General features: G+C 37.9%; 1 protein-coding gene across 2 annotated transcripts; it reads right to left on the minus strand.

Annotated features, from left to right (window-relative positions):
- Positions 1 to 1,369: 1,369 nt before the first annotated feature.
- On the minus strand, positions 1,370 to 27,157 carry TMEM156 (transmembrane protein 156). 2 transcript variants are annotated; one of them, XM_027888581.1, is made up of 7 exons: positions 26,931 to 27,157; positions 22,313 to 22,594; positions 20,583 to 20,762; positions 18,438 to 18,545; positions 15,224 to 15,328; positions 9,572 to 9,678; positions 1,370 to 2,438 (listed from the first exon to the last, which is right to left on the minus strand). In XM_027888581.1, exons 1-6 carry the CDS (start codon positions 27,028 to 27,030, stop codon positions 9,581 to 9,583), a joined length of 873 nt encoding a protein of 290 aa, XP_027744382.1. In that variant the 5' UTR covers positions 27,031 to 27,157; the 3' UTR covers positions 1,370 to 2,438; positions 9,572 to 9,580. The 2 variants fall into 2 exon arrangements, with proteins under 2 accessions (XP_027744382.1, XP_027744381.1); XM_027888580.1 differs by lacking the exon at positions 1,370 to 2,438 and having other exon boundaries at positions 8,822 to 9,678.
- Positions 27,158 to 27,297: the final 140 nt, after the last annotated feature.

Genomic DNA, 27,297 nt, shown 5'->3' on the forward strand with positions numbered 1-27,297 from the left:
CTACCCAGAACACTGGTTAATTCGAATATTTTTTTAACATCTTCAGAGGCCTCTCAGCCCATTTACCAGACTTGGGAAAATGCAGTTCTGCTCTTCCTACCCTTGCTTACCTCAGATGCTGTATCAGCACTTATCCAATGCTGTATCAGCACTTATCCAAGTGGTCCCTGCCTTCCCTCCAGATTCCTTGCCAGTTCAGCCCCATGTCCCTTTAGCACATTCTGTATTCCATCATCTCTGCCTTCCCCACCAGTTTTGTTCACCCCACTCTCCTCCACCTTCATGTCTCCTTCTCTGTCCTGGTTTCTGAGGCTCTGCCCTCCTGCCCATCATCTTGTGCTTGAGAGGCTGCACCACAACATCCTTTCCCTCCTCTCATGCTCAGTTAGAAGACATGAGAGGAGAGAAATCAAGTGGATTTCAGGAACAAAGGGCAAGACACTGAAACAGTTGTTTTTCAGTCCCCTCCTTCTCCAGTGGAAGGAGGTTGGACCAGAGGCTGCCTGAGGTCCCTTTCAACCCAAATTACCTTAAGATCACATTTTTTCTTACACATTTTTGTTACCATCCTTACCAGTATCTCCCCACTCTTCTGCTATTTCCTATAGTTTGGATCATTCTTACAAGATAGGGTAAGATCTACTCAGCAGACATTAAAAGCTTGTAAGAACCTTTTGGGTTTACTTGTTTATGGTGTTTTTAAAGGTAACTTGGAAGATGGAACCTTTCAGGGTAGTAAAAACAAACACTTGGAGGGCTCTAGGATAACTGTGGGTAATAAAAGTCACAGTTTAGCTGTCCAAGGAAAAGAAAAGAGGGAGGTTATAGGCAACAAGAATGATAGAAATAAATTATAGAAGAAAGGAAATTAAATTAGGGTCACAAGGAGCAGGGTTGTCCCCATCAAGATCTCTGGATTACTGAAGGGGAAAAGTGATAGATAGCTTGAATCACTTGAAGCACTGACCAAAATGACCTTAGCAATTCTGTAGTGATTTGATATAAATATGTCTCTTCATCTGTAAATTGCTAGCTATAGCAAGAAGGAAAAAAAAAAACAGAAACAAATTGTGAGAGGTTTATTTTATAGACTGTATTAAAAAAAATCAATTTCTGAAAAGCTTTATTACCACAGGTAAACAGCAAAAAAGACCTCAAATCAAGAACGTCAGTGTTTTTCTCCTTTTTTTTATTTTTTTTATAGGATGGTAACAAGCAATACGAACAAGTCCTTCAGACTTACGCAGCTAAATCTAAAAAATTCCATATGCCCTGAAATCATTCAGAAGCTGATGTTCACAACTATTCCTATTAAGTCTGAACTGCCTGGTGCAGCCTGGAGAACGCAATTTCAGAAAGCTTCAGGAGGGAAAAGCTCTATAAATGTAAGGGACGGAGGTTATGAAGTATTAACATGATGCTAAATTGCTGCCTAGCATGTTTGCAATGGGCAGTTTACAATCTGTTCATCCTGATGGATTTAGCGCAAGGGAGTCTGAAGTCCTGGCTCTGAAGTTTCTGTCTCTGCCTAGTAACTGGCAGCTAAGCTGTACCCACAAATCATGTGTTAGCACCAAAGGAGTTTGGGACCCTGCTCAGCCCAAACAGCTCCATTACACTCAGAGGAGCAGTAATAAATGGAAAGTAAGGAAAAGTTCCAAGAGATAATGAGTGTGAATGCTAATGACCTAAGCTAGTACAAAACATAGCAAAGCAATTTCTCAAAAAGTACAAACCCATTTAGTGTCTTAATGAGTTATTAAAAAACCAGTAATAACGATTTTGTGGTTTGAAGCCAAATTAGTATTTTTCCACATTCTTTTCTTTATCCACTAAGACACTGCACAAATTATGATGATTTTCCTGGTTTACTGCAGGAATTAACATTTCCTGTGGAAATAAGTGTTTACTTCAGAGTTCTTTCCTTTTACAGTACTTTGGCCACCTTTCTTAACAGCAAGAAATTGTATCTTTTAAACATCTTAGTCATCTAGAGCATTAAATAAGTTGAAAATTGTGCTTATTTCATGAAAGTGGAGGATAAATCCTAACTTTAAACAAACTTTCTTATCCTTTGGAATACATAATATAAATTTCTTCTCTGATGGAAAAAAGTAATTATTGCAAAGATTATTGCACAACCATATAATTGAGTAGGAATCCTGAATGAACTGGAAGTAGATGTGAAATCTGTAATCTTCTACTGAAGTAGTTTCTGCAGCAAAACATGTTTGTTCACCATTCGTATTTTCTTAATACCAAAGAGTTCCAGTGATGGTCAAAATGGAGCTTCTCAACTAAAGTGCATAATTGCCATTCCCGTGAAAAGATGGATATCATAGCTTCCCAAATTGGAAATGGAGATACTTTCTTCTGTGGTGTACAATGTGTCTTCTTTCATCCAATAGTGATGGTATTTCATAAGGCAATAACTGAAACTAAAGAAAACAGTATTAGAAAAAAGAGGAGGTTAATTAGGTCTTTCCTAATTTATCTCAGATTTCGTAATTTTGGCTTTCACAGTAATGAATTCTGCTCTTTATTACAAAGGACAACAACATTGTAACTAAGAGGCAGACAAAATAGACAATGCACATCAGATTGTATCAAAAGACCTAAGACTGATACTGGACAGCTGAATGGTGGCTTGGGTACCTGCTCCATGAGAGTATGTTACATCAACCTGAGTGAGGCACACTGGCCTTAGCCACTTTCAGGGAAGCTGAGCCAAAAGCAGCCCTGGAGAGTATTTACCACATTCACCTGGCTGAAATGCTTCTCTGTGCCCAACTGCCTTTCCCATTTTATACTGGTATACAGTGGGACAAATTTGGAAATAATGGAATAAAAGCAGCTTTTTCCACACTCCCAAGTGAAATGCTTCTCAGTAATCATCAATCACCCTTTTGAAATTTGGTCTGCATCTCCTGGAGTAACATGTGATGAGGAACCTTGAAATATGAAAACGCTCAGATCCCAGTCAAGTTCATCTTACTTTTTAGGGAACTATACAATGCTGAGAGAGGAGAAGAGGGAGGCAGTGTGGAAGCACAAGATCTCTGTACTTATTCGCACACTGAGTGAAAAAGCAAATGTAGCTTATCACCCATTCTGGTAGTTCCTGTAGCTGCAGGCCCAATTACAACATCTGTCTCCATTTTCTTTTACATCATAAGAACTGGGATAAGAAATGTTCCTTGGCTGTGAAATCATACTGGAGGCAGCAGCTGCTGAAGTGAGCTAGAAAATGACAAGTGTAGGCAGGATACCATGCATCAAAAATTGATGCTGGATAATGGAACAGTGGGTTTAAACAGCCTGCACAGTGCTCCTTACAGTCCAGTTCTGCCAGCAAGCAGGAGCGCTTCCCTTTGGAACCCTTTGTGCCTGTTTTGGAGAGAAACACATCCTGGCATGCATTTCATGTAGGACCCAGTAACTGTGCCAAGTACCCTGGAATCCGCTCAGCAATCTGATTCTGTGAGCTCTTTTGTGCTAAGAGGAGTTTTCATTTTAATGTAAGATTAAGACTTGAAGCAGAAACAGAGGAGGAATTACTTTTCATGATACTTAAAAAACAAACATGTAATTGAGTGCATACAGTTCTGAAAACAATTTAAAGCTGCATGAGGGCATAAATCAGAGAATCATAGTTATCTACAGGAATTCCTGAAAGTATTAAAAATGATGTCTTACAAAAAGGGCCAGCTGATATATATACTGACCCAGTAGGTCAGTATATTAGTAGGAACTTCTGCCTTCAGCAGCTTCACACCAAATTTAATGATAGCTTTAACCACAGTAGTATCACTTCAGAGCATCGAAACAATGCTTTTCAGAAACAGTGTCAAAAGGATAATTGGAAGGATCTTAGCAATTTAAAATCACACCTACTATTCTTCACAAATACTTGCATGAAAAACAGCTTAACTGTAATCTCTCTCTCACTCCTGAGCACAGTTGGTACTTGCTTTTGCTAGAATATTTTATGAGTTTCACTGTTTTCTCTGCATGTTTGTGTGGGTGTCTTGCTTGAAGACAGATGAGAGAGAGATTCTTTAAAATATAAAAACATTTTTGTAAAGCCACAATCACATAAGAAAAAGCAGGAGAAGAATATTTTTAGCTGCACTTTCTGTTCGTGCTACTAAGTTCAGCAATGAATTTAAAGACCTCTTCAAGAAGGCAGCAGGGGCCTGAGCCAAAGCCCAGGTAATAGCCTAGGTACACCTGCACTCAATTTTCCTGTCATTACACTAGAATATGCACAACCAAATTTCTAATTTGCTAAGGGAGCGTTTCCTTAGAAAACAATGACACTGATGATATTCTGAATGTAGCTGGATAGGAATCAACCTCTCATACATTTAGTTATTTACTGTGGCCATAGGAGGGTTCTCAGATTGTAAGAGAGGAAAAGGACCCATCAAATTCTTCTATTTTACAATTTCTTTGGAAGGGGTTTTCATCTTTTCAGCCATACACGTGCATCCCCTGTGCGTGGTCCCCGCCAGTTACCAGTCATCTACATTGTGGTCCAGTGTTATAATCCATTTCACCTGAAGATAAGATCCTGCCTTAAATTCTATGTTCACTGGGAGACTGAGTTGTCTTATCTAACTATACAGCAGCACTGTCGCTCAGAAAGAAATGCAGAGATGTGAAGCACCTTACATGTTCAAGGATCTCAAAGCTCTTTACAAAGAGAGTTGGAAGCACTGATGGCAAAAGCAGTGTACTAAAAATCATTGGCAATTGCTGATGTGGAATTTTCATTAGCTTTTATGCAGCCTTTTTATTAAAAGAATTGAATGAATGGCCAGTCTTCGCGAACGAAGAACCGGGGAAGGTCTTTACACCTTCCAGACTGCGCATTGGATTTTTTAGGTGAGACACAGTGTGTGCGGAACTGAGCCCACCCTTTAATCCTGAGGTTCATCTGCCGGGGCCAAGCATGCTTGGACGGTGGCAGCGAGGTCCTCAGGACGTAGATGGATTGCCTTATGGGCTAACGAGCTCCATCTGCCCAGGGAGGGGCCCTGACCGGGACTCAAACCCGGGTGTCTGCGGTGACAGTGCAGCACCTTTCCCCTAGACCACCAGGGGCTCCCATTAAAAGAATTAATGGGATGTAGGACAAGAAGATTGTTTTATCTCTTCCCTGGGGCATTGATTGTCAAAGAGATTGCAGTAAATAAAATGTTCAGGATAATAGTGACCAGTTTGGGTGAATTTGATCTAGCATCAGGTCAGAGCATAGCACTGGGCACTTGCAAGAAAAAAAAAAAAAAAGAAAAAAAAAGAAATAAAAGGGAAAGTCCACAACAGTTAAAGACAGTTAATTTTTCTTCTTTTTTACTCATAAAATGGTAGTACTTCATCCAGGAACTGTCAGGTTCTGTCTCTTAATTTGCCCAAATAGAACAGCGTTCTGTCCCTGGTCATTCATGAAATCCATTAACGCTGCTTTTGATTCAGAGAATACAGCACTGCTTCCCCTTAAACAGGCACAGGAGAGTGGTACTGCAGGAGAGGCCTCACAATTTCTCTTCGTGCTATAAACATATGGCTTTTATTCTGCCCCAATCACTGGAAGATTGAAGAGCGGCATAAATAGTTTCTTTGTCTTATATGTTCTGTTACTAATATTAACAGTTTACTGTTACCAGTAAATTGTTGTTATCTCAAACCATGATCTTTGCTTTCTGTGCTTCCAGTTGGAGGGGGAGTGGGAGGGGAAGCAAGCAGCAGTGTGGTTTTAGCAGGGGTACTAAACTGGAAAATACCATTTCTAAACCATGACATACGTGAGGAGAGGACTGTCTTAAAACACTTGAGGGACATGGCTTATTAATTTTTTCCAGGGCCGTTGCTAATATGGTAGTTTAATGAAAGATGGCAAAAACAGAGGAGGATTCTTACCTTTGGCCCTCAAATGTAATAATAATAGTTACTGAGAAGATACTCAGGGACATTAAGTGACCTATGCTGAAGAGACTCTTCTTTGGCAAAGGCACAAGTGAAGAATTTGGTGCATTTTTTATTAGCTCAATTAGGTGTCAGTGTGTAAGTAATGAAGCATGTGTGTGCATTTCTGTGCATGCACACAGATATATAAATATACACCCGCATGGGATATAAGTATATTTATAAACATGGTCACACGTGTAGGTCATATGTTTACCAATATATTTTGTGATCAAGTATTGTCTTAAAGACTTTAAAATACACTTATAGAAAGAAACATGTCTTTTTCTGGCATGAAAAGAAAAGCACAGCAGAAGGTTGTGCTGTGTAATTGATTATTGGTATCTCTCTCAATCCACTAACAAGAGGAATACTTCTCTGTTGCAAACTGCAGCAATGAGCAAATAATATGCACACCAGTCTCCCCTGATCATTCCCGTGCCCAAAACCAATATTGTTCAGCCTTTCAGCTTTCAATGTGTTGGGTTAAGGGCCCTTGCTAAGGCCATCATCAGGTTCTCCAGCTCAGTAGCAATAATGATGGTGATCAGAGTGATCCTTGCTTTTTCGTTTCCTCCTTCTCATGCTGTTGATACAACTACCACAGCTGCTGTGTAGGCAGCCTCCTGACAGAGAAATCAAACACTGTGCTTTGGTTAATGTTTTTTCTTAGTGCAGCTTCAGCTGGCTGGAAATGAGGAAAAGTGTAACACGAAAGTGGTTTGCCTGTCCCTGTCTTGCCTATTTGATCCAGGGCAGGCATTGGGGTAATTATTACCAACTGGACAGAAGCCAGATTTGAAGCAGGGAAGAGCAGAGGTTGGCACTATCCCAGAAGTTCCCTCAGGTTTCTAGCTCTGGCCAGAACCCTTCCTTGTTTGAGGCTCTTGTGTCAGTGGTCTGAATTGCATGTGCTTCAGGGGAGCAGCTGTCAGTGTGATACAAAGGTGATGCTTTTTGATCAAGAAGCTTCTGATACATACTTCTTATCTCAATCCCAGCTCCTTCTCCAGAAAAAAAAAACAACAACCAGGTTTTACCAAGTTGATGTAGTCTAAAACTGTCTTTGTCAATTCTGGAATTTAATCATTTTGGCCTTTTTAAGTCTCAGGACTCAACTGTTCATGTGCAGCACTTGTAGCACAGCCACCTCCTCCCTGCTGAGCAAGAGAGTCCTTAGCAGCGTTGTAGAGACTTCATAAAGACAAACCCAGCACTCATGAGAAAAGCAGACCACAACCTCCTTCCCCAGCCTCAGTAACCAAGAGCAGTTCTTGCTAGCAAGTTTTTCAGTAGCTCCAGCATCGTTAGCCCCTGAGCCACCCACAGACACGAGTAGTAATGAGCTGAATCTGACCTTATTAGAGAAAGGGAGAAGTGCTTTTTGGAGAAAGTGAAGCAAAGCTAAAGCAGAAAGCTAAAGCTTTTTAATATTTTCACAGGGAGTTTAGCTCTGAGGCATCTCCTTTGAGAAATGTATTCAAAACCTAACATGATGAAAGGCAAGATCTAGATCTAAGTTCCTGCCTCTGCAGCCACATCCTTTAATAATATTTCCACACAACGTCATGTAACATTACAATTTCACATACTCAGCGTTATTCCCACATATCACATCCAGCTTTCACCTCACTGTCAGCTGTCCATCTGACAGGAATGACCTGGAAAGCAAGGCTGCTTCTATACAGCGCAGCACTGAACAAGGCTTTTGGGGTTTCTCAAAATACCTAACCTTTTTCTTTCAGTCACTCACCCAGATATTAAGGAAAAGAACTGATTAATCCCAAAGTGTCCCAGATCTCATATATTGTCTCATAAAGCAACCAAAGATCTGAAAAGTTGTTCCATCTCTTCTTTTTACCCTTTAATATTTAGCACTTAAGATGATGAAAGCAAAAGGTCATCCTAACATTTACTCCCACCTCTAGGAACATAAAAGTTAAATTTGCATGGAATGGGCCATGAGCTTTTTCCCTACTTCTAAAAGATGAGTTTCGGTGAACACAATGTCCTGGATGGACAAAGCATGCTAGGGATCAGCCATAATACTGTATAAATGAGGGCACTGAATACGGGTGAGCCCCCCCCTAGTGACACATCCTATTACAACCTAAGAAATATCTTATTTTTATACCGAGAGTATATCTTCTCACAAAAAAAAAAAAAACAATCAAGGTTGGCAGGTGCATAGCAGACAGGGATATGGGAAGATGAAGAGAGACAGTTGACAAATACCAGAAAAAAAAGTGATCTAGAACCGAAGTGGCTGGGAAGAGTCTGAGGAAAGGAAGAAGCTGCCCTACAAGAAGGCTGATGGGGCCTTTAAAATGCCTGCTCACTCGGAAGCTGAGAACAAATGGCAAACAGCTGAACTCAGATGATCTGAGAATTGCTCTCAGTTATGTCCACAGACCTCCCAAGTCATGTTTTCCCATCATGCCTCCTGATATTCTCATTTCAGAACAGTAATGATAACAACTTCACATCTCTGTAAGTCCTTGTAAGATCTATGGATGGCAACCACTTAAAAGTGGTCAGTATTTTTAATTACTGTAGTACACCATCCTATGACCCAGCCAGTCTCACTCAAACACCAAAAAATTATCTAGCTCAGTTTTTAATTTATTATGGAAGTACCTCATCTTCTGTCAGCAACGCTGTTCAAAAATTTATTCTTTAGCTCTGCTCTCAGCATACAATTTCATCTTCATGGTTCCACATGAAGCAAAAAAATCAAACGGCTCTTCAGTACATCAATTATTTTTAACACAATAAAAAGATAGCATGACATAATATTGAGTTTCCAGTATAAAACTCCATCCAATTTAAACAGAGGTAAAGAAGGAGCCTCCTTAAGCTTTGAACCTAAAAAATTACCGCACACAGTAATATCATCTGTTTAAGTAGCCATAACCTTGTCTGTACAACTGAAGTTGTATTAGTCTATTACTTATTCAAGTAGCATCTGTTCTGTTTCTAGACATTACAAGTATTTTCAGGAGGAGATACCTCTTAGTGCACATTTCTTTCCAGACTTGTTTCCTTACATCTGGACTTCCTGATACAATTACAGGAGCACAAGGCCTGGAGAAAGTTAGAAGAGGGAGACTAATTTTAGTTCTGAGTGGAAACCAGCTTCTTGATATTCCTTCTGACTGGTGTGAGAACATCAGAGTGATCGATTTCTTTTGTTTGGGAATTTCATCAGCAAGCTATTTATTTCCAATATGGGATTTTCTTCAGAGATCATTTGCAAATTGGTTTTTTCCTTTGCCCTTGTCAGAAACAAATGTCAGCACACTGCTGAAGTCTAGGACACAATAATTTACACTAGAAAAAAAGTGTCAGAATTTGCACCAGGACCTGCAGGGAAACACAGGGTTTAATGGGCTAACACATTTGACTATAGATCACTTTTGGTAGCAGAAGGAAAATTGACTCTCTTATCCTGCCACCTACCTCTTACAAAACACATTATCAAGTTTTTCATGTCATATACTTGGTTAGACAAAGTAGTAATTTATTTTGAGCAGATATTGCCTACTATTACTTCCAAAAATATGAGGCAAAACACAGTAATTAGAGTTGTAAGATATTTACTTACCCTCTAGATTTAGAGTTGATCCACATGACAGTGCTCTTGTTCAAGAATTACAGGAAGTATCTTTGTGGTCTGTACAGTAAGTGGAATCTGTTGTTTTCTAGTTTTCACTATTGAAAGTAAAAATCTTTTTTATCCATATTATTAAACAGCAAATACATCTGCAGAGTGTTGAACTTGAATATGCAACTTTGAAAATAATTGAGACATATCTGAACATAAGACAGAGATGTACAGAGAGTTTTTCAGTGGGATTTCAGTGCCCAGAGACACAGATCCATGTCAGGAACTCCTGAAAGTATTAACCATGTTTTGTATTTAACTTCTTAATACCAGCAGGACTACAACACGCAGATTCTAAGTCTTCCTGGGAAGCAGCTTGAAAGGAGGCAAATAAATTGCTCCTGAAATTTACTAAATAGTGAAAAGGATGCAGATTTGGACTTCACAGAATCCCAAAATGTGCTGAGTTGGAAAGGACCCACATGGATCATCAAGTCCAACTCTCAGCCCTGCACAGGACCATCCCCAAGAGTCACACCATGTGCCTGAGAGGATCATCCAAACGCTTCCTGAACTCTGTCAGGCTTGGTGCTGTGACCACTTCCCTGGGGAGCCTGTTCCGGTGTCCACCCACCCTCTGGGGGAAGAACCTTTTTCTAATCTCCAACCTAAACCTCCCCTGACACAGCTTCAGGCCATTCCCTGGGGTCCTGATCCGAGTCCCCCAAAATACAAAACCCTACATTTGGCCAGTTAAGCAGAAACAATGGAAATTTAGGGTGTGAACTTCCTGATTTATTTGCACAGAAGGGCAGCACAGATTGCCACTCAGGCACACATGGTGTGGCCTCGGCTCACTTGTCATACACACAGGGAGAGCTACTGCGTATGACTCAGTTTTTAACAAAGGTGACAGCATGCACCTCAGAAGCAGGAAAGGGCGTGGTGATGCCTTTAGCACACTGATAACACATATCCTGGCATCTTGCTGTGATACAGATAAGGAAATACAGAAACAGCATTGTCAGGCAAATGAACGCATTGTTGATCCAATGCATTTGTCAAAGAACTACTGTAGAACATAAACAATATTTTAACTCCAGGTCTATCCTGTCCCCGACCATCCATTACTTCTGTAAGCTTACAAATGGCTTTCTACTGAGTTGATAACAAGAGGATAAACTGTGGCACTTATATTTACCTACTTCCCTTCTCCACTGACTGTATCATTTGGGCTTCTCTCTTTATAAATGCAATTAAAAAGTAGAGTTTAAATCTTTGCAATTAAGCAACTGCATATGAAAAGCAAAATCAAAATAAAACTGGGGTAGTTCTGAAAAAAAAAATAACAATGGACCTTGTTTCATCTCCAGGACGAACCTGGAGAGATTGTGAATGTAGGCTGATAGTCCCTTCAGTGCTTGTGTGTAACTGTGTTCTGCATGCATGCAAATTGAGCAGAAAAAGGGCCCCTTGTGCATCAGTGCTCCATGGAAAGCATACAGGGGCAATAAATAGCTCCCTAAAATTGCCTGCATCCTATAGATTTTATCCTCCTTTTTATCTGAAGAATAAAGAAGCCTCAAAGTGGTAATAAGGCTTTGCACTTTTCTCTGGAAATGTTGCATCTCAGAAACATCTAAGTCTATGTTAAATATTGAATACTATGACAAGCTTTGCTTTTCCCAGAATTATTCATTGAAGTTGCAGAGGAAAAAACAACTATTCAGTTACATCAGGAATGGAGAGGGATCAGAATCAAGTAGCCAATACTTCCATTGGCCAAGATTAACAAGTTTCTCCTTTCTTGGCTTTGCAGGTATGTGCTGCTGTAAAAGATGTATCTTGCCTGTTCCCTTTGCTAAAAAGAAAAAGTGTTGCAGAATACAAGGAGGAGTGAATCTGAACTCATTGGGATTCCAGCAGTGACACTACTGAGTCAGCATTTGCTTCTATTTACAACCTGTCAACTAACCTGAAGCTGTAGCAACACATCAGAGAGATGGTAGAATTTGCCCTATTTCCTCTAATCATATAGGAGAGGAACTATTATTGTAAGAGGATAGCACAGAAAACAATACAGGAATTCAAATCACCAAGAGGAAATTTGTCTTATTGTCTCTTATGTGCAAATTACAGCTGTCAAGCCCACTTACATCAAATGCTATAAATGTCACAAGGTCTGAACAGTCAGGAAACAATTGCAGGCCAGAAGCCTTGAGGTTTCATTCTCTGAGTCCCGGTTGTCACCGTGATACCGTGATGTCCTTCTTTCAGGATGACTTGTAAAATTAACATCTATGAAAATCAACTTTGCATTACTGTGAGGCAGAAGTGTGAGTCAAGGAACCCTGTATTTGTATCCTAAAATGTAGTGAACCAAATTGTGGCTCCATGAGCCAGTGGGGTATCACTGAAAAAGAGAATATACTCTTTGAGCAGTGTAGAAGAAGGCATTATGCTTGAACTAAGGTTGCCCACAGAGACTGTACAGGGATAACAAGATGATATTAACAACATGATTCCCTGTCCACGTGGACCAATTCTAGCACAGAATTCCAACACACCTTATGCCACTTTCCAAATAGGATAAAAATAAACAAGGAATGCCATTCTTACTCTGGGAAAAGGAAGCCTAAATGCTAATCTATAGTGATAGAATTCTAGTAATATAAACTCCCACTTAAGTATAACCCATTAGTTATATTAATGAAACTTCCAGACCCTGCTGGGCAGATTCATCTTAGGTATTAAATGCCATAATTTATGCAATTTGATTTCTGTGCAACTTGGTGGGTTTTTTTTGTTTTTTGTTTTTTTTGTTTTTTGTTGTTGTTGTTGTTGTTGTTGTTTGTTTGTTTGTGTTTGGTTTTTTTTTTTTTTTAATAATGTAGCAAACAGTTCACGCACTCTGGCCTGCTCCCAACAAGTAATTCTGTACCATGTCCCCAGGCTGATTTTTTTTTTTAAGGTACAGCTATATGAGAGCAGCTGCACTTAATCAATTAGTAGTACTAAACATAGTTGAGGTACTGAAGTGGTATAGGAAAATGGGCTAAGGAAAAGGAATAACAGCAGGGTAAGTACAAATGCCTTCCCTTTATCTGCAACCGAGGCTGATTTAAGCAGTAAGCTGCAAATGACAATTCAGCAGTTTCTGAGTTCTTTTAAAACACTGTGGGGAATACTTTCTAGTCCTTCTGATTGCTATTGTTAATTTATTAAGCTGTTCTAAAACCTCTTCTACTGCCTCTTCAATTTAAGAAAGCTCCTCAAAGAAATTCTTGGAATAAAAGTCTCCTATGTGGGAATCTCACTAAGATTCTCTGTAGCGAACACAAAGCAAGGAAGTGACATTTCTTCTATGGGTTATTTTCCATATGTTACTACTATCAAGTCCCATTGATATGGAATTGCTGCTCTATGTCTGGAAATACAGATTAACCACTTAAAAAATACTTACTTCTTGCACTGAAGAAAAAAGCACCCTCTAGTCTTTCCCTTCTCCTGTGGCTGCGTTTAAGGGCAACTCTGTTCTGTCAGTTCATACCATTCAAGGGGCTGTTATACACAAACACGATGGCAGGACCATATCCAGTCTAGCAAACCTGCTTTGTACAGCCCACACTGTAGCGTGTTCTTTTTTGCCTTAACAGCAAGGACAATGTTTAGTCAACATTTATGACCAAAACGCTTTAAAGCACCTTTGCAGCACCATGAATTTGGAACTTTAATCCTACCCTAGAGAACATTTTTCCCCTTTCCTCTAGCCACTGGACTTCATGACAATAATTCATGGCCATAAAGCTGGTAACAGTTGCACAAAACAGGCATCGTGCTGTAAATTATCTTTTTTGTAGAACCACAGTGACATTAAGGCAGGAATTTCCTCAGCTACCTAGGAATTGACTCTGATTCTCAAAATATGGGTTTCCTTCTCTTTCTTCCCTTACAGTTTTCTGAACTTTGAATAACCTTTTAGTAGTACCTATAAATCTTTTCATCTATATGACATACGGTCACATCCTCTCAAGCGCTCATTACTGTGTTTCCAGGATGGCTGTATTGTCTTCAGTGGATTTCAATGCTTTGTTTCAAGATTGCAAGCTATGCACTAATGATAGTGAAAATATCATCAAGGGCTGTGAACAAAGTCATCTATAGCTATTTATAACCCATTATCACAGTAGCAAATCTTAAGCTTAGCAACTGTGTAAAGAATAAACTCTTCATATGGATTTGACTCCACTTTAAATTACATTGGTATAAACTGTGAAACTGATTGGATTGACTGAACTTATGATGTGTGAAATCAAAGAATTTTGTATTAAAATAATCCCATTATAGCAATTCATGCAATTAAGCATCTTTCCTGGGTCGAAGGCACATAGAAGTGAGAATGACAGACCAATAAGGAATTCCTATTCTCTTCAGTAAAATCTAGTAAAACTAGATCTGAATTTCCATAAAACTCCACCATTAAAAATGCCTTTGGATATACAACACTAAAAACGCCATTGTGAACATGCTGATAAAACAGGTATGGTATTAGTTAAGCTAGTCAAGACAATAGATGTCAGAAAAGTAATTCCTTTCCTGCAGGATGAAAATAATGAGCTCATAAATATATCTCAGAGGTAGCCAGTGCTGTAAGAGCAAGGAGCATAAATTGTACTCGCAGGAGAGTTAAGACAGGCAAGGAGCTATTCACTCCTTTCTAGGTAAAATTGAAATGCCATGAAATACAGAGTTGTAGAGAGAAATTATTGCAACTCCTCTTACTCCTGAAGAATTAACAAGACAAACAGCAAAGGGCTGAAGCCTAGCCAAATTTAATTTTTTTTTATTTTATTTCCTGGCTTTGTATTTTTCTTCTTTTGGAGGGAGGTTGGTTTGCCATTTATAGCTGTTATTCTATATGTTCATGCTAATCTTTTTAAAGATATAGCTTCCTTCATGAAACCAGAATCCATGAAATTTATTACAGCATCTTTGAGCTGTGTCAGTAACACTCACAGCTATAGCTGCTAATTGTCCCTCACACGGAGATTTGTTATCAAATTATAATTTATAAAACCAAAACTTTGAGTTCACCCATGCCATTTAATTTATCCGTGCTAAACATGCTACACTCTCAGAAGACCACAATGTTTTTTCCTGTCTGAAAAACAAAAATTGTACTTTGTGGGAATTTTGTCCTAGAAATAGGCTGCAAAGTGCCAGCAGAGCCATTTTTTGAGTCCTGCTTTGGTAGCAGATTTTATCAAGAGTCACAAACACACAGAGCATACATACACACGTGTACATCTCTTTATACTTTTCATACACACACAAAGCACTCAGCTGCCAAACCTCAAACCTGGCACACAACATGACCAAAAATTCAAAGAGTTAAAAAACTCTAAGTCATTAATGCAACACTCTGGGAAGACTGAGAGAAGCATTCCCATATGATATATGTAAGTCTTCTTACAGATTTATTGTCAAAATTATTTCTTCATAATACAAAAATATTTCCATAACATAAGCCAGATGAAATTTGTGTAGGACCAAGGTAACTCTAAAACAAACTCAAAGCATTTCTTGAAGATCTTTCTTGACCTCCTCAGACCTCAAGATTTTTTAAGTATTTTTTACCTTTATATTACTTACCAGGATAAGGATGAATTTTAGTAGCAGATATGGTTCTTCTTGAATGTCTGGAACCCTTTCTTCTCAGAATAGTAGAAACTGATGTTGCTACTCTGTGCTTATAACCTGTTTTAAACAAAATGTGTTAGTCTAAGCACAGATTAGAAGAAAAGCTGATAAACTCTTTATTCTGAAACTGTTGAACGCCTTGGAAGGTATTAAAAAAATCAGGAAGGCGTTGAAATAAGATGATAAGGAAAACCAAGGACCAGAAGATTTATATTTTCCTGAATGACATTTTCTGGAAAGTCCATTCAGGTTTGTCCCTTTCAAATTTTTCCTTGCCTTTTTCTATACTGTGTACCTTGAACAAATTTTGGAAGGATATCAAAAAAGCACATGTTCCAGTACAGGTTTGGACTCACAGTGCTGACAGTGGGATAGCAAGGATGGAATGCACTGGCATCCTAGAGAGCTGACAAATTCTTTGTAAATGTGGGGTGTTCATCTTGGGAAGCCCAATTTGAGAACAAGCGCAACACCGCTCACAAATACAGAGCTGGGTTGAACACCTCTGACTGTTGTTCAGCACCCAGTTCATAAACTCCTCAGTCTTTCCATTCTTCTGCTGCTCTCAAAATGTGCTCTTGGTGGGCTTATTGCAGACAATTGTGCAGGTCTTATGGTTACCCCTGTTCTACAGTGACTCTAGTCCAGAAGCTCAGCCAGCTTCTGGTGACAGGCTCACTTCAATTCTGTGTAACAGAATTTATTTTTATCTTTTTCCTCTGAGAGCACCAAGAATTTCATTAAATTAGAATTATTTAGGTCACAATTTTCTTATGAATAGCCAGTGGAGATCTAAAATGTTGAACCCCTAAGCATACACTGTAACAGTTAATGTCAAAGGAAGCTCTGGAAGTGTTTGTGAGACAAGAGAGGAAGAGAAAAGGCAAAACAACTAATTTCTAGTCTAGGACCTTTGTCATGCATCAGTTGTAACCTCCACTATGTTTATTCAGATATTTTATTTTATACATTCATGAAAATTAATGTTTCTGAGAGTCTCAGTGTCTGCCTAGCAGAATGTCTTGCAAGGTCTCAAGAGGAAATGAATAATTCCATATTTCTTAACGGATTTTGGTGGTGCTCAGAAATCAAGAGGAAAACTGCTAACTGAATTACAGCTAATGATTATGACAATGAATTGTGGAAAAATTCATAGCAGTTGTTTCAGGAACATAGTAATGTTCTGCTGTGTTCTGTGAGCACCACTGAAAAAAAGCAGTATGGAGACTTACAAGTAAAGGTTCAGTTAAAATTATATATCATAATATATACACATCAGGAATATAGCCTTTAAATCTGACTTTATGTGCTCGTCTGTTTATCAGTAACATATTGATGTTGTTTATGATGTTATATATTACAAATTGAACTCGTAAGACCACTTTTCATCAATTAACAGAAATATTCTAGAAGCAAATCAGTAATTAGAAGCCGCAAAAAGGCATCTTTTCCTCCCTGCTTGTGTCCATGATGATGCTGAAAAACATGTATTTAATAGATAACTGATAAAGGTATTAAATCATTAATCATCAGTACTTATAGTCGTTCATTAAAAATAAGATGCTATGACTGAAAGCATAGAAAATCCTAGAAGTGACATTTATAAGTAGCTTTCAGATTACAAATAGAAGTCCTTTAAATCAGAGCACTTAATAGCCCACTTATAAAGACCTAATTTACACTTTGTGGGGGTTTTTTATACATAAAATAGGTCTCAGAATTTGGTTCTAACAATAAATAAAAGATCATGTATTTTAACCAAGATAATCTGGTAAGGAGTTTCTTGAATTGGGGAAGTGGGACACAAATTTAACATTTCAATCAAGTATTTTGCTTACTCATTGAAAATATATGCATAAAGTATTTACATTATGAAAAAAAGTCACAGAAACGTTTTGTGTGCGGGAACTCTTCTTCCTTCTGCTCAGTTATGATTAAAGGTATACTCCTATTGCTCTTTCATTACAAAAGTGCCTGTAGATACATCAGGATGATCAGGGAAACGGATGTGGCTTATCATTTTTTTATTACCCCTGTGACCAGGGTCTCCATTCAGCATCACTGAACTACAAGGGGAATGGACATGAGCCTGTTAATAGCAACTAAATGCTGGTTGTCTGGAAGCATTCTGCCCACTCAGGGCTGATGCAGGCAGAAAGCTGCAGGATATTGCTGTGAAAGCACCTAAGCACTATTCTCTCAGGTAACAGATTAAGTAATATTCTTTTCGCTCTGATGAAAGGAAGTCTGCTCCTTGTACTGCCTCCCTCTGACTTGGGAAGAAAAACACGGACCAGCAGCTAAAAAATGGTTAATTTTGTGCACTGTTTGTTTTTTTTTTGCAGAGGATTTTATCTTGCTTGCTCAAAAGTCTCAAGCTCAGAGTACTCCTACACTTTTGTTCTTGCTTTCCTTAATGCATATTGCTAGAAAAAATACCATAAATCTGGTTTCAGTCTGGACTCCAAGTGAATTGCACAGGAAAAGCCTGTCTTGGCTGGTGAAGGCATAATGTAGAAACAATCATTTCAGTCTCTGAACTAGGGGCAAGTTCTTTCAGAGTAAAGTTCTAATCACTTGGAATAGTCAGTAGTGCTGGTTCACAAATCACAGCAATGTTTTCTTTGCTGAAATAATAGCAAAGAGGAAAAAAATGGGCTTAATTCAGCTCTGGGGTTAAGAAGGCACAGCTTGGTTGACCTGTAGTAGATTATACCACCAATGAATTTAGACAGCCAGTTTTTAGGACAGATAGCTGAGTGCATATCTCCTTCTATAAAACCTGCCATTTTTCTTGACCATGACCTAGATGAATCATCTTCAGGAAGAAAAAAAAAGGGTGTTTCAATCCACTTATATTGGTCATTGGCATTTCTCCTTCAAACCTTCCACAAAGTTCAACTGTAATTGTTTCATCTACTGGAATCAATGTGAAACCAGAAGTTCATATCACTGAGGAGCATAGGCCACCAAGCATCTGTCAAAAACCCCACAGTTCATTCACCATCAACAGGGTTGAATTTGCATCCACAATTCAGAGGTTAGAGGTGATAATGTCAATCATCCAAGTACTTCAATCCCTCTTTTACCATATGACAATTAAAATACCAGTGGCTGAACTACAGTAATAAACAACAGTTTTGTAATTGCAGATTTTTTTACTTACAGAGGTTTTTATTTTCCTGGACTATTTTGTAGATGACAGTTGAAATAGTAAGCACAAAAACTACTGGAATCATAGTGAGCCAAATGATCTTCGTCGTACACATTGGATCTGTCCACAAAACATAGAAGAGATAAAATTAGGCAGCAGAGAAAAGCAGAACATTCTCTTTGGTAGAGTTTTGGATTGTGTCTATCCCCATAGATAAAAACAAAACAAAATAAAAGAGATTATGCCTTTTTCTTTCAGCCTTCTCTGTTTTTTGAAATTAAATTTCCTATCTAGAATTTAGCTTAATTTTCACCTGTATTTATCTTCCTGCAGCTGAAATAGTTACAGGTAGCTAAGTGAATGAAAACTTTTCAACTCAGCCAGGAAGAAAATGCTTCAAAGATCAACATTTTTATTTAAGGTAGAACAAGGGTAGAACATGTGTCCTCTATCTGGATGGAGCACAGAAGGAATTGGTGCACTGGCATTTGCAACCTCCTGGTCTATCTTCTTATATGGGAGAAGATAGGATTCTACCCTATATAGAAGGTATTCTATAGACATTTTCTTATAAAAAAGTGAGGAAATGTCTCCTACAGGAGCTCTCTGGGGAGTTCTTTTAACTAAAGCTGCCTTGGGGGAGAATCCCATGGGACTGGGTGCAAAAGGTAGGCTGCTCTTTTGGACAACAGCTGCTGCAGAAATGCACTTACATTCCACTGGGATTTAGTTCAGTAACAAGTACAAGCCAGGACTATACAGGACAAAGAAAGGATGTGGGGAACTTTTCTCTCTGGTTGTTTGAAAGACCTTTCAAACTATTTCGGCAGCTTTTCAATGCATACCTTAGCACTGTCAAATAACTATTTTAAAAAACAAATATGTTACTCAGACTCATAAAAAATTAATTACAGTCTGTAGCCAAACCACTTGACTTAGAATAGTATAATTAGACCTACACTGACTTCCCTCGTGTATCTTCTCCACTGAGAACTCATGAGGTAAGAGCCAATAACCCCTTGGCTCTCTGAGGCACAGCTCATCCCTCGTAATTCAGAACTAAAAATAGCTTTTATACAGTAACTTAGGCTCCTTTCAAACAGAGCACCCTACCCCATCTTGTAGTGACTTGTAATGACTTGTGTATCAGCCTTTCTTAGTAAAAGCCCTGAGCACCTCTTTAGCTTTGTTTTGAAGTAAAGAGAAAAAGAAGATGTGTTGTTACTATTTATTGCTAATTTGAGATAACTACTACCCAGGTAAATCAGCATTAGTAAAAGGTGGTTAGTTAGCTCATTGTACTGACACAAGTTAGCAGGGCAAGTTACAAATTATGCTCCTCTCATAGCTAGACCTACTTATTTTTTTTAAAATCAGCCCTAAGCTGCCCTTTTTTCTCTAGGATCTTGCCTGGACTTATTTAACATAGCCAAAGCCAAAACATGTATTTTTTTCCAGGAAAGGTACAGCATAAAATGCATTTGCCATACAAAAGCAAATTAATGTCATAATTCAGCAATTTCCAAATGACAAGTGTTGCATATAGACAGAATGGAAGTCCTCACCATGGTCAGGCAATCAGTCAAAAATATAAATATTGCAAGCTGTCCTTGGGGAAACTAAGCCTAGTTCAGCTGAACATTTATCTTTTAAGCATACTGCAGTGAGGCTGTGCTGTAGGATATTGCAGTAAAACACTAAGAAAAGTCAAACCTGTCTCCTGATACTTCTACCACTGAAGTTAAGGGATTTTTATATTTGCCTCCAACACAACAGGGCTATGCCATTATCAAGGAATGGAAAAACATAATTCCAGGTTTTTTCACACATGTAATTTCTGAGTCTGTTGCTGCTAGCAAAAGACAATGTACAGACATTTCCTTTGCTGTATTTCTTCTAGAAAAAAAAAAAAAAAAAAAAGGCCACAGCTAAACCTGCTTTAGATCGCTGTCAAAACTGTCAATTGTCTACTAAAGACGGTCTTCTACTAAGGGATGATCAAAATTGTATTCTCTTCTTGTGAAATATTTAAATACTTTCAAAAGGTTGCTGAAAGCAGATAACTACCTACTAGATATTTTTTGCAAGATTTTTGTCTCGTTTTCAAGATGATTGTTTCTGGTTTCATTTCCTTTGTGATTCACCTTTGTCACTTACATTCCACGGAGGACTTCAGTTGCAGTGAAACATTTATACAGGCATTTTGGTCTTCCATCATTGCCATTAGACAAGAATGATTTAGGTGTTCTTCAGCTGCATTTCCTCCTCCGACTACAGAATTGTTGATGTGTATCATCATCAGGTAGTAAGTATTATGCTCTACTTCTTTATTGGAAACTGTAGGGAAATTAAAATGTTTATAAAAGGAAACAACATCTTTGGTTTTCACTTCAAGCTTTTGCTTTTGCAATTAAAAAATTAAAACAAAACTGTTGTACAACAAGTAGTAGACCAAGAAACAAGTCTTAAAAAGAACATTAAGTTTTCTGTCTCATTTGCAAAAACATACAGTTGTTTTTTACATTATTTGCTATAAAAAGGACAAATGGATACTAAGCAGATCTGAAGAGCATTGATTGCCTGTACAAAATGCATCCCCCCTGCAAATTATAACCCCTTTCTTTCTTTACTATCAGCTTCAGAGCTTTTCAGGTTTTTGTTGGTTCTGTCAGTTGTCAAAGGTAACAGGCAAAAATCAGGCTATGAAAAAAATAAAACCCCAGTAAAAGCCACATGATGATAGAGATTTGAAGTGTACACAGTCTATCTCCTATCAGTTGCAGGAGGTCCTTTTTTCACTTCAAACCACACAAGCTGTGAGACTTGTGCTGTGTTAACAAGGAACAGGTGAGAGATATTATAAAAAAGTGTGAAAAGTTGTACAAGTATAACTGAGAACAGAGTTTGTCTACATATAACTTCTTATATTCCATACTTGTTTTGACAGCTATTTTGTTAAAAGAAAATTTTGTGGTTGGAATAGAACTGTATTTCTTATATTCAGGACTTGGCCAGTTGCCCCTGTTGCTGACAATGATAGAAAAGCATAATAGAGAAGCATCCTCTTCCCCCAAAGTTTCCAGATATTTGCAAGTGTATATGACACAGAAGGAATGTGCTGCTACTGCTCTGAAAAGATGAGGGTGTTGATGAAGTCTTCTCTGTACTGCTGTGCCATTCCTTATCAAGTGCTGCTTTTTATAAAACATGAAAGGCCATTTCTGATACTACACAGTTGTGGATATCATAGACTACAAAACCAAAAATGGTTATTTCTTATATAGCTGCCATCTAAATAGTTGCCAACTGAATTAGTTCTTCAGATACTTTCTCACACCTATCTTCATGATACCAGCAATCTACAGGTAGAGTTCCACAATGACATTTAAATGCAAATTCAGCATGAAAAATTATCCGAAAGTACAACTCCTTAAAAATAAATTAAATTTATCAGAAAATTTAGGAGGACTAAAAGAACAAAAATGGTGTTATAAGAGTGTTCATAAAAGCCAGATAAAGCAGAGGTCAAATTTACAACAGAAATATTCCAGGTGGCTGCTGGATAAAGCACTCTTCTCACAGCACCCACATTCCAGATCCATAGAAAGCCCCCTGAAGATAATAACACCACCCTCAGTCCCCAGTTTTATCCAAGATCCTCAATGGAAAGAAATCACCATTTGCTACTGACATCTTTCACTTACAGCCAGGAACTAATGCCACTGAGAATCTGGCATAAAACTTGCATTTTCTAGCCATGCAAAGACATTGTTCATAGATTTGCAAAAACCATGGAGAACCATTTCCTTTTAACTACCAGATAAAAATATGTATTTTATTTTGTAACTAACCGCTACAAAATTAAGTATTTCTCTTCACTTACTTACTTTTTTTAGCTGCTGTCCCTGATCCTTGATGATCAACATTCACATCCCTCTTGGATTCACACTCTGTGTGTTTAGTATGGGACTGTTGTTCCTTCTCGGAGGATTGGCAAATACATGGAATATTTTGGAAATCAGAATTGTTTACAATGGCCTTCAGCAAAATGGTCTGATTTTCTCTTCTTTGTTGCACTGATCTTTTGCAAGAATTGTTAAAAGTGCAAAGGGGAAAAGTGGTGTTATTCGATGAGCAGGTATCCGTGCATGATACAATTACAGTGTTAGCTGTAAAAGAAAGAGTCCTGTATTAGCAAGACAGTCATAGAGGACACATGGACAAATACATGCATCGAAACATCATATAATGAATCCTTCAACCACCTTACCACAAAGTGCACTTCTTTTTTTCTTGAAGATTATGACAGCACATTGAATGCATCATTTTTAAGAGAAAATAAGCACAGAGTCTTCCCAGAACCTAAAAGCTGGATTTTATTTGCTGAATCGTAAGAAATCTCTTGTAATAGTAACTTGAATTTGCAGTGGTATCTAGACACATTTCTATTTCAAAGCTGCTCCAATTTGATTGTACTTGAAAAGAAGATGAAAGCACACACTTGGAGGGGAAACACAGCCCTGGAACTGTGCAGTTGCAAAGCTCCAGTACAATTATGTTCTGAAGGAGCTATAATCACGATGAAAATTTTCTTTCCACATGACATTGAAACCACACAGTGAAAATACACAGAAATGCTGCTGAACCCTCAACCCACACCCTTCACATTCACTTATGTTCAGTCAACAAACAGAGATCCTAATTATGACCACTGGGTTTGGTATTCACAGTCAAATTTCAGTATCAAAGTACTGTAGCTGGAGTACATTAATGCAGTCCTGGCAAGCAGCAAAACCACAGAGTTAATTATTAATGAGTGTCATTCTGTCTTCCACATAAAAGTAGAAGTTTATCATGCAAGTTTTTACTTGTGTTTACTTTGAACTATTTTTCAGTATAAAAAAAATTAAGAACAAAAAACTTCTGTGACCCCAACATGAAACGTATATTTATGAATACAAATAACCACTTCCCAGAGTTGATACAGCACTAACGTATAGTTTTCCAGCTATGTTTCCAATTCTATTAGTACCCTTGCATGGGTATGAAGAGGAAATTTTGCATTGAATTCCCATTATGAGCAACTGGTGTTATATGTTCATAAGTCTTTATGTATAGTGAGCAAAATGTAGCTTTTAATTGCTCCAGTGCTCAGCTGCAATCTGACATCTTCAACAGGCCACCTGTGCTCGCAGAGCAGCAGGCTGACCTCAGAAATGGTTCCGTCAGGATTTTCAGACAGGATACAGAAATAAAATCCAGGGTCCAATGCCAAAGCCAGTTATCTTCACTTTACTGACACTATTATCAGATAGTCATAAACTCCTTATAAAATATAATAAATTGAAATGTAAAAGACATGTCTTATACCAGTAAGAAAAAGTTAATTTTGATAAAATAAAGAAAAATGTCAGACAAAACCTAAGGTGGTAATCTTTCCCTGAGGCAAGAAAAAACATTTTCCTTGAAATGCTTACAATCTGACCCACACAGCCTGGCATGGAGCAGCCTTCTGAGGTCAAATTCTTCCAGCTGAAGGAGGTGTTTTGTGTAGAACTTCTCTGTGGAGATGAACCAGGAGCAGAAATTGAATTCCTACTCTGCTCTCATGGCAAGCCGTGTATGCACCTGCACAACCAGTCTAAAACCACTGCTACAGCTTCCATGGACAACTAATCATAATTCCCTAACATACAGTTTTCACCAAGAAATCTGTATACGGACTTGGGAATCTGCTGGCAGGGCTGTAACAGCAGTCCATGTTCAGCACTGTGAAATCCACTTGGAACTTCACACATGGCTAAACGGGCTCCAGAGCTGCCTGAGAGCCATGTTGGAGGTGTGGAAAAGGCATGTTACCTGAGTAGAAAAACTTTGAATGCTGTTGTGTTAGGGAGGTGCTTACCATCCTCTTGAGAGATCTCTACTGAGAAAGCCAATCAAATTATGATCTAGCATAGGTAAAGGAGTTTTTTTTTTAACAAGTCACAGGGCTGTGGCCTTTCTAAGGAAGGATATATATTGCTGAGCACTGTAAGAAAGGCTACAACAAGACTAGACTTTCCCAGTGGATTATATGGCAGACAAAGAGCCATACCCACAGGAGGCTTGCTCCTTACCTCAGGACTGGGAAGTACCCTCCCAAGTGTAAACATAACTAGAAATGTGGAAAGGGTTTTGTGAAATCTGAATGCAGGCAGCCTGAAGAGTTAAGAGGATTGCTGAGATAAAACCATGCAAAGTACCTTTAGGAAACTGCTTTATATTGAAAGACCTGCAACCTGCATGCTCAGTGTTAGGAAGTTCTGTGATTATCGAATTCTTTGATTAAGCCTTTATTTGCAGAGTGTTTTTCCATAGAAAATCCAATTCCATTAAAATGGAATTATTCACAGGGAAGATCAGAATTTGTAAAAAACTTGCTTCCCACTGAGAAAAATCCCAAATATTTCGCTTAGGGTTGGTTTGACTCTTTTTCATTTGATCTGATTTTGAATAAATGGAACAGTATATCATTTGCATTTAGATCACTCCCTTATGGAAACTATAGTCGTCACATAATATTGTAGAGATACAAGGCCTATGGTCCAAGCTGGGGAATATACACCGGATAGATTAAAGAAGATACACTCCATCAAGTAGCTGGACCCAGGGGACAGGACTGGGACTGAAAGCACCAGATTCCAAAATGACAACCTCCTGCCCTAAAGCCATGTAGTTCAAAGGTTCAATGACTCGCAACCAAACAAGTGGGTTGCTTTACAAATGTAAAGGAAACATTTCATTGCTGGCCATGCTGAACTGTGTTCTTCTGATAAATTTTTAAAAGTTTGTTTTTTGCAAATTGATTTCCCCCGAAATTTCAGTCTAATGAGAAATTTCCATTTTTATTCCCTCTCCAGAATGAAAATAAATGCTGGAACTTCCCCTGGGATAAAACATCCAGTACTTAGGAAGCCTCTGCCACTAATTTAGGAACCCCTCACAGAGGAAGATCCAGTGACTGTATTTCACGTCTCAAGGATTTGCAACAAGTCTGTCTGCTGAAGCCTCATGGAGTAACCAGCAATTCGAAACATCTACCAAAAATTCCCTAAACATTAGATTTGTCACAAAATCTGAAATAAAACCAGTTTCCAATGAACCAGAGACCCAAAATCCTTTGAATTTGTAAATAAATCATTTAACATATTTACTTTCTCATATAATTCATACATTGTTACACAGTCTGTTATATAGTTATAGAGTTTTTAAAATATCCAAAGTACTGCAATAATTCTAATTTCCCAAATATAATTATGTGCTGCTCCAAATATAATTCTCTTCTGCTCATATACTTCACAATCTTATTTTAGATATGCTGTGATTAAGATTTTATGTAGATATCAGAATTGCAGTGATCACACTATTGCAACATAAAGCACCTCCAATAAGTGCAATCTAGGAAAATTATCATGGAAAAATCTTTGGTGTTTGATGGTAAGGTTAATGTTTTCTTCTAACAATAGTCATGCCATTGTTTATTTGCATAATCTATTCTAGCAAATACTTTGATTGCTTCTGCATGGACATAAAACATTAATTATTCCAATATCTTCAAGTGATTTATCAATGTTATGCTATTCAAAACTTCTGTCAGCTTACCAAGTTCATTCATTTATAAACTATAAAAATCTATACATGATATTCTAATTACTGGCATGTTTATTCTTTGTGGTTACTGAAAATAGAATAAATATAAGTAACCTTATCTGGATATATTTTGATACTAAATATATTCAGAAAATTATGTTTCATAAATAAATTATTTCATGATACCTGAGAAAACACAACATTTGTCAAAGGGATGCTTTTTATTATAGCATTTATCTATTAAAAAACTTACTTAGGAACGGATGCGACAAAGCTATTTTAATACTAATATGTTTATGGCTTTTTAAGAAAGTACTCAATGCATAACTTACACACGTGTATTTTGCATTCATCCCATGTCCAGTATCAGCCCTTAGGATGTATTTGGCATTTGTGGTAAAAGATTTGCACTACTGCTACACCTATTGCGCTCTATTTTTTGTCAGATTACCACTGCATATCTCTTTCACAGACAGCATCTCCTTACCAGATTGTAACTGTACAAAGGTTTACAGGCATTTAAGTATAACAACTTTTTTAAAGTTATTTTTTAAGACATGGGTACCTGGTATAAAAGAACATAAGCAATTTAACTACCCTCTTCATGATGAAGGTAGTAAAAATACAGTTGCATAAAAATAGTTACCAAAAATTTTGCAGAGTAAGTGAATGACAAACTCCTTTCAAATTGCCACATACGATTAACTCTGTTTGTTAAAAATCTAATAAAAAGGAATCTGTATCTTTTGGAAAGTCCACATGAGTGCAGCATCCTAACCATCAGTTTTAGAAAAGCACGTGTCAACATTTCAATTGAAATCAGGCTTCAGAATAAATAAGAGTCTTCAGAATAAATAAAAGTTGATCACTCACCTTCTTGTATTTTGAAAAATTCGGGTAAACACAAAATAAACATGGTAATTATTCCTAGTACTAATTTGAAGATTACTGGTCTTCTCAAAAGCAAGCACATGTCACTGAAGCACTACCATCTAGAATAGTGGTGGTAACTTCCTTCCTGTTTTAGCTTTTAACTTAGTGCAGACTTTATGGTAAATAGCATCTATTCATTTCCTTTTCTTATTATGACTTTCCTTCTTACTTCTCGTTAAGTTTCAGAAAGCCACAGTTTGTTCTTACATTGGCATAGATGAGGATAATTCAACTGAATATACTGAAGATAAAACTCATGGACTACAATGAAAATAAGAGAAAAATCATGCATTCAAATTATTTTATA

This window comes from Empidonax traillii, unplaced genomic scaffold (genome assembly GCF_003031625.1).
Source record: "Empidonax traillii isolate 1590-97213 ecotype Southwest subspecies unplaced genomic scaffold, ASM303162v1 scaffold240:size1935192, whole genome shotgun sequence".
Classification (NCBI taxonomy): Eukaryota; Metazoa; Chordata; class Aves; order Passeriformes; family Tyrannidae; genus Empidonax; species Empidonax traillii.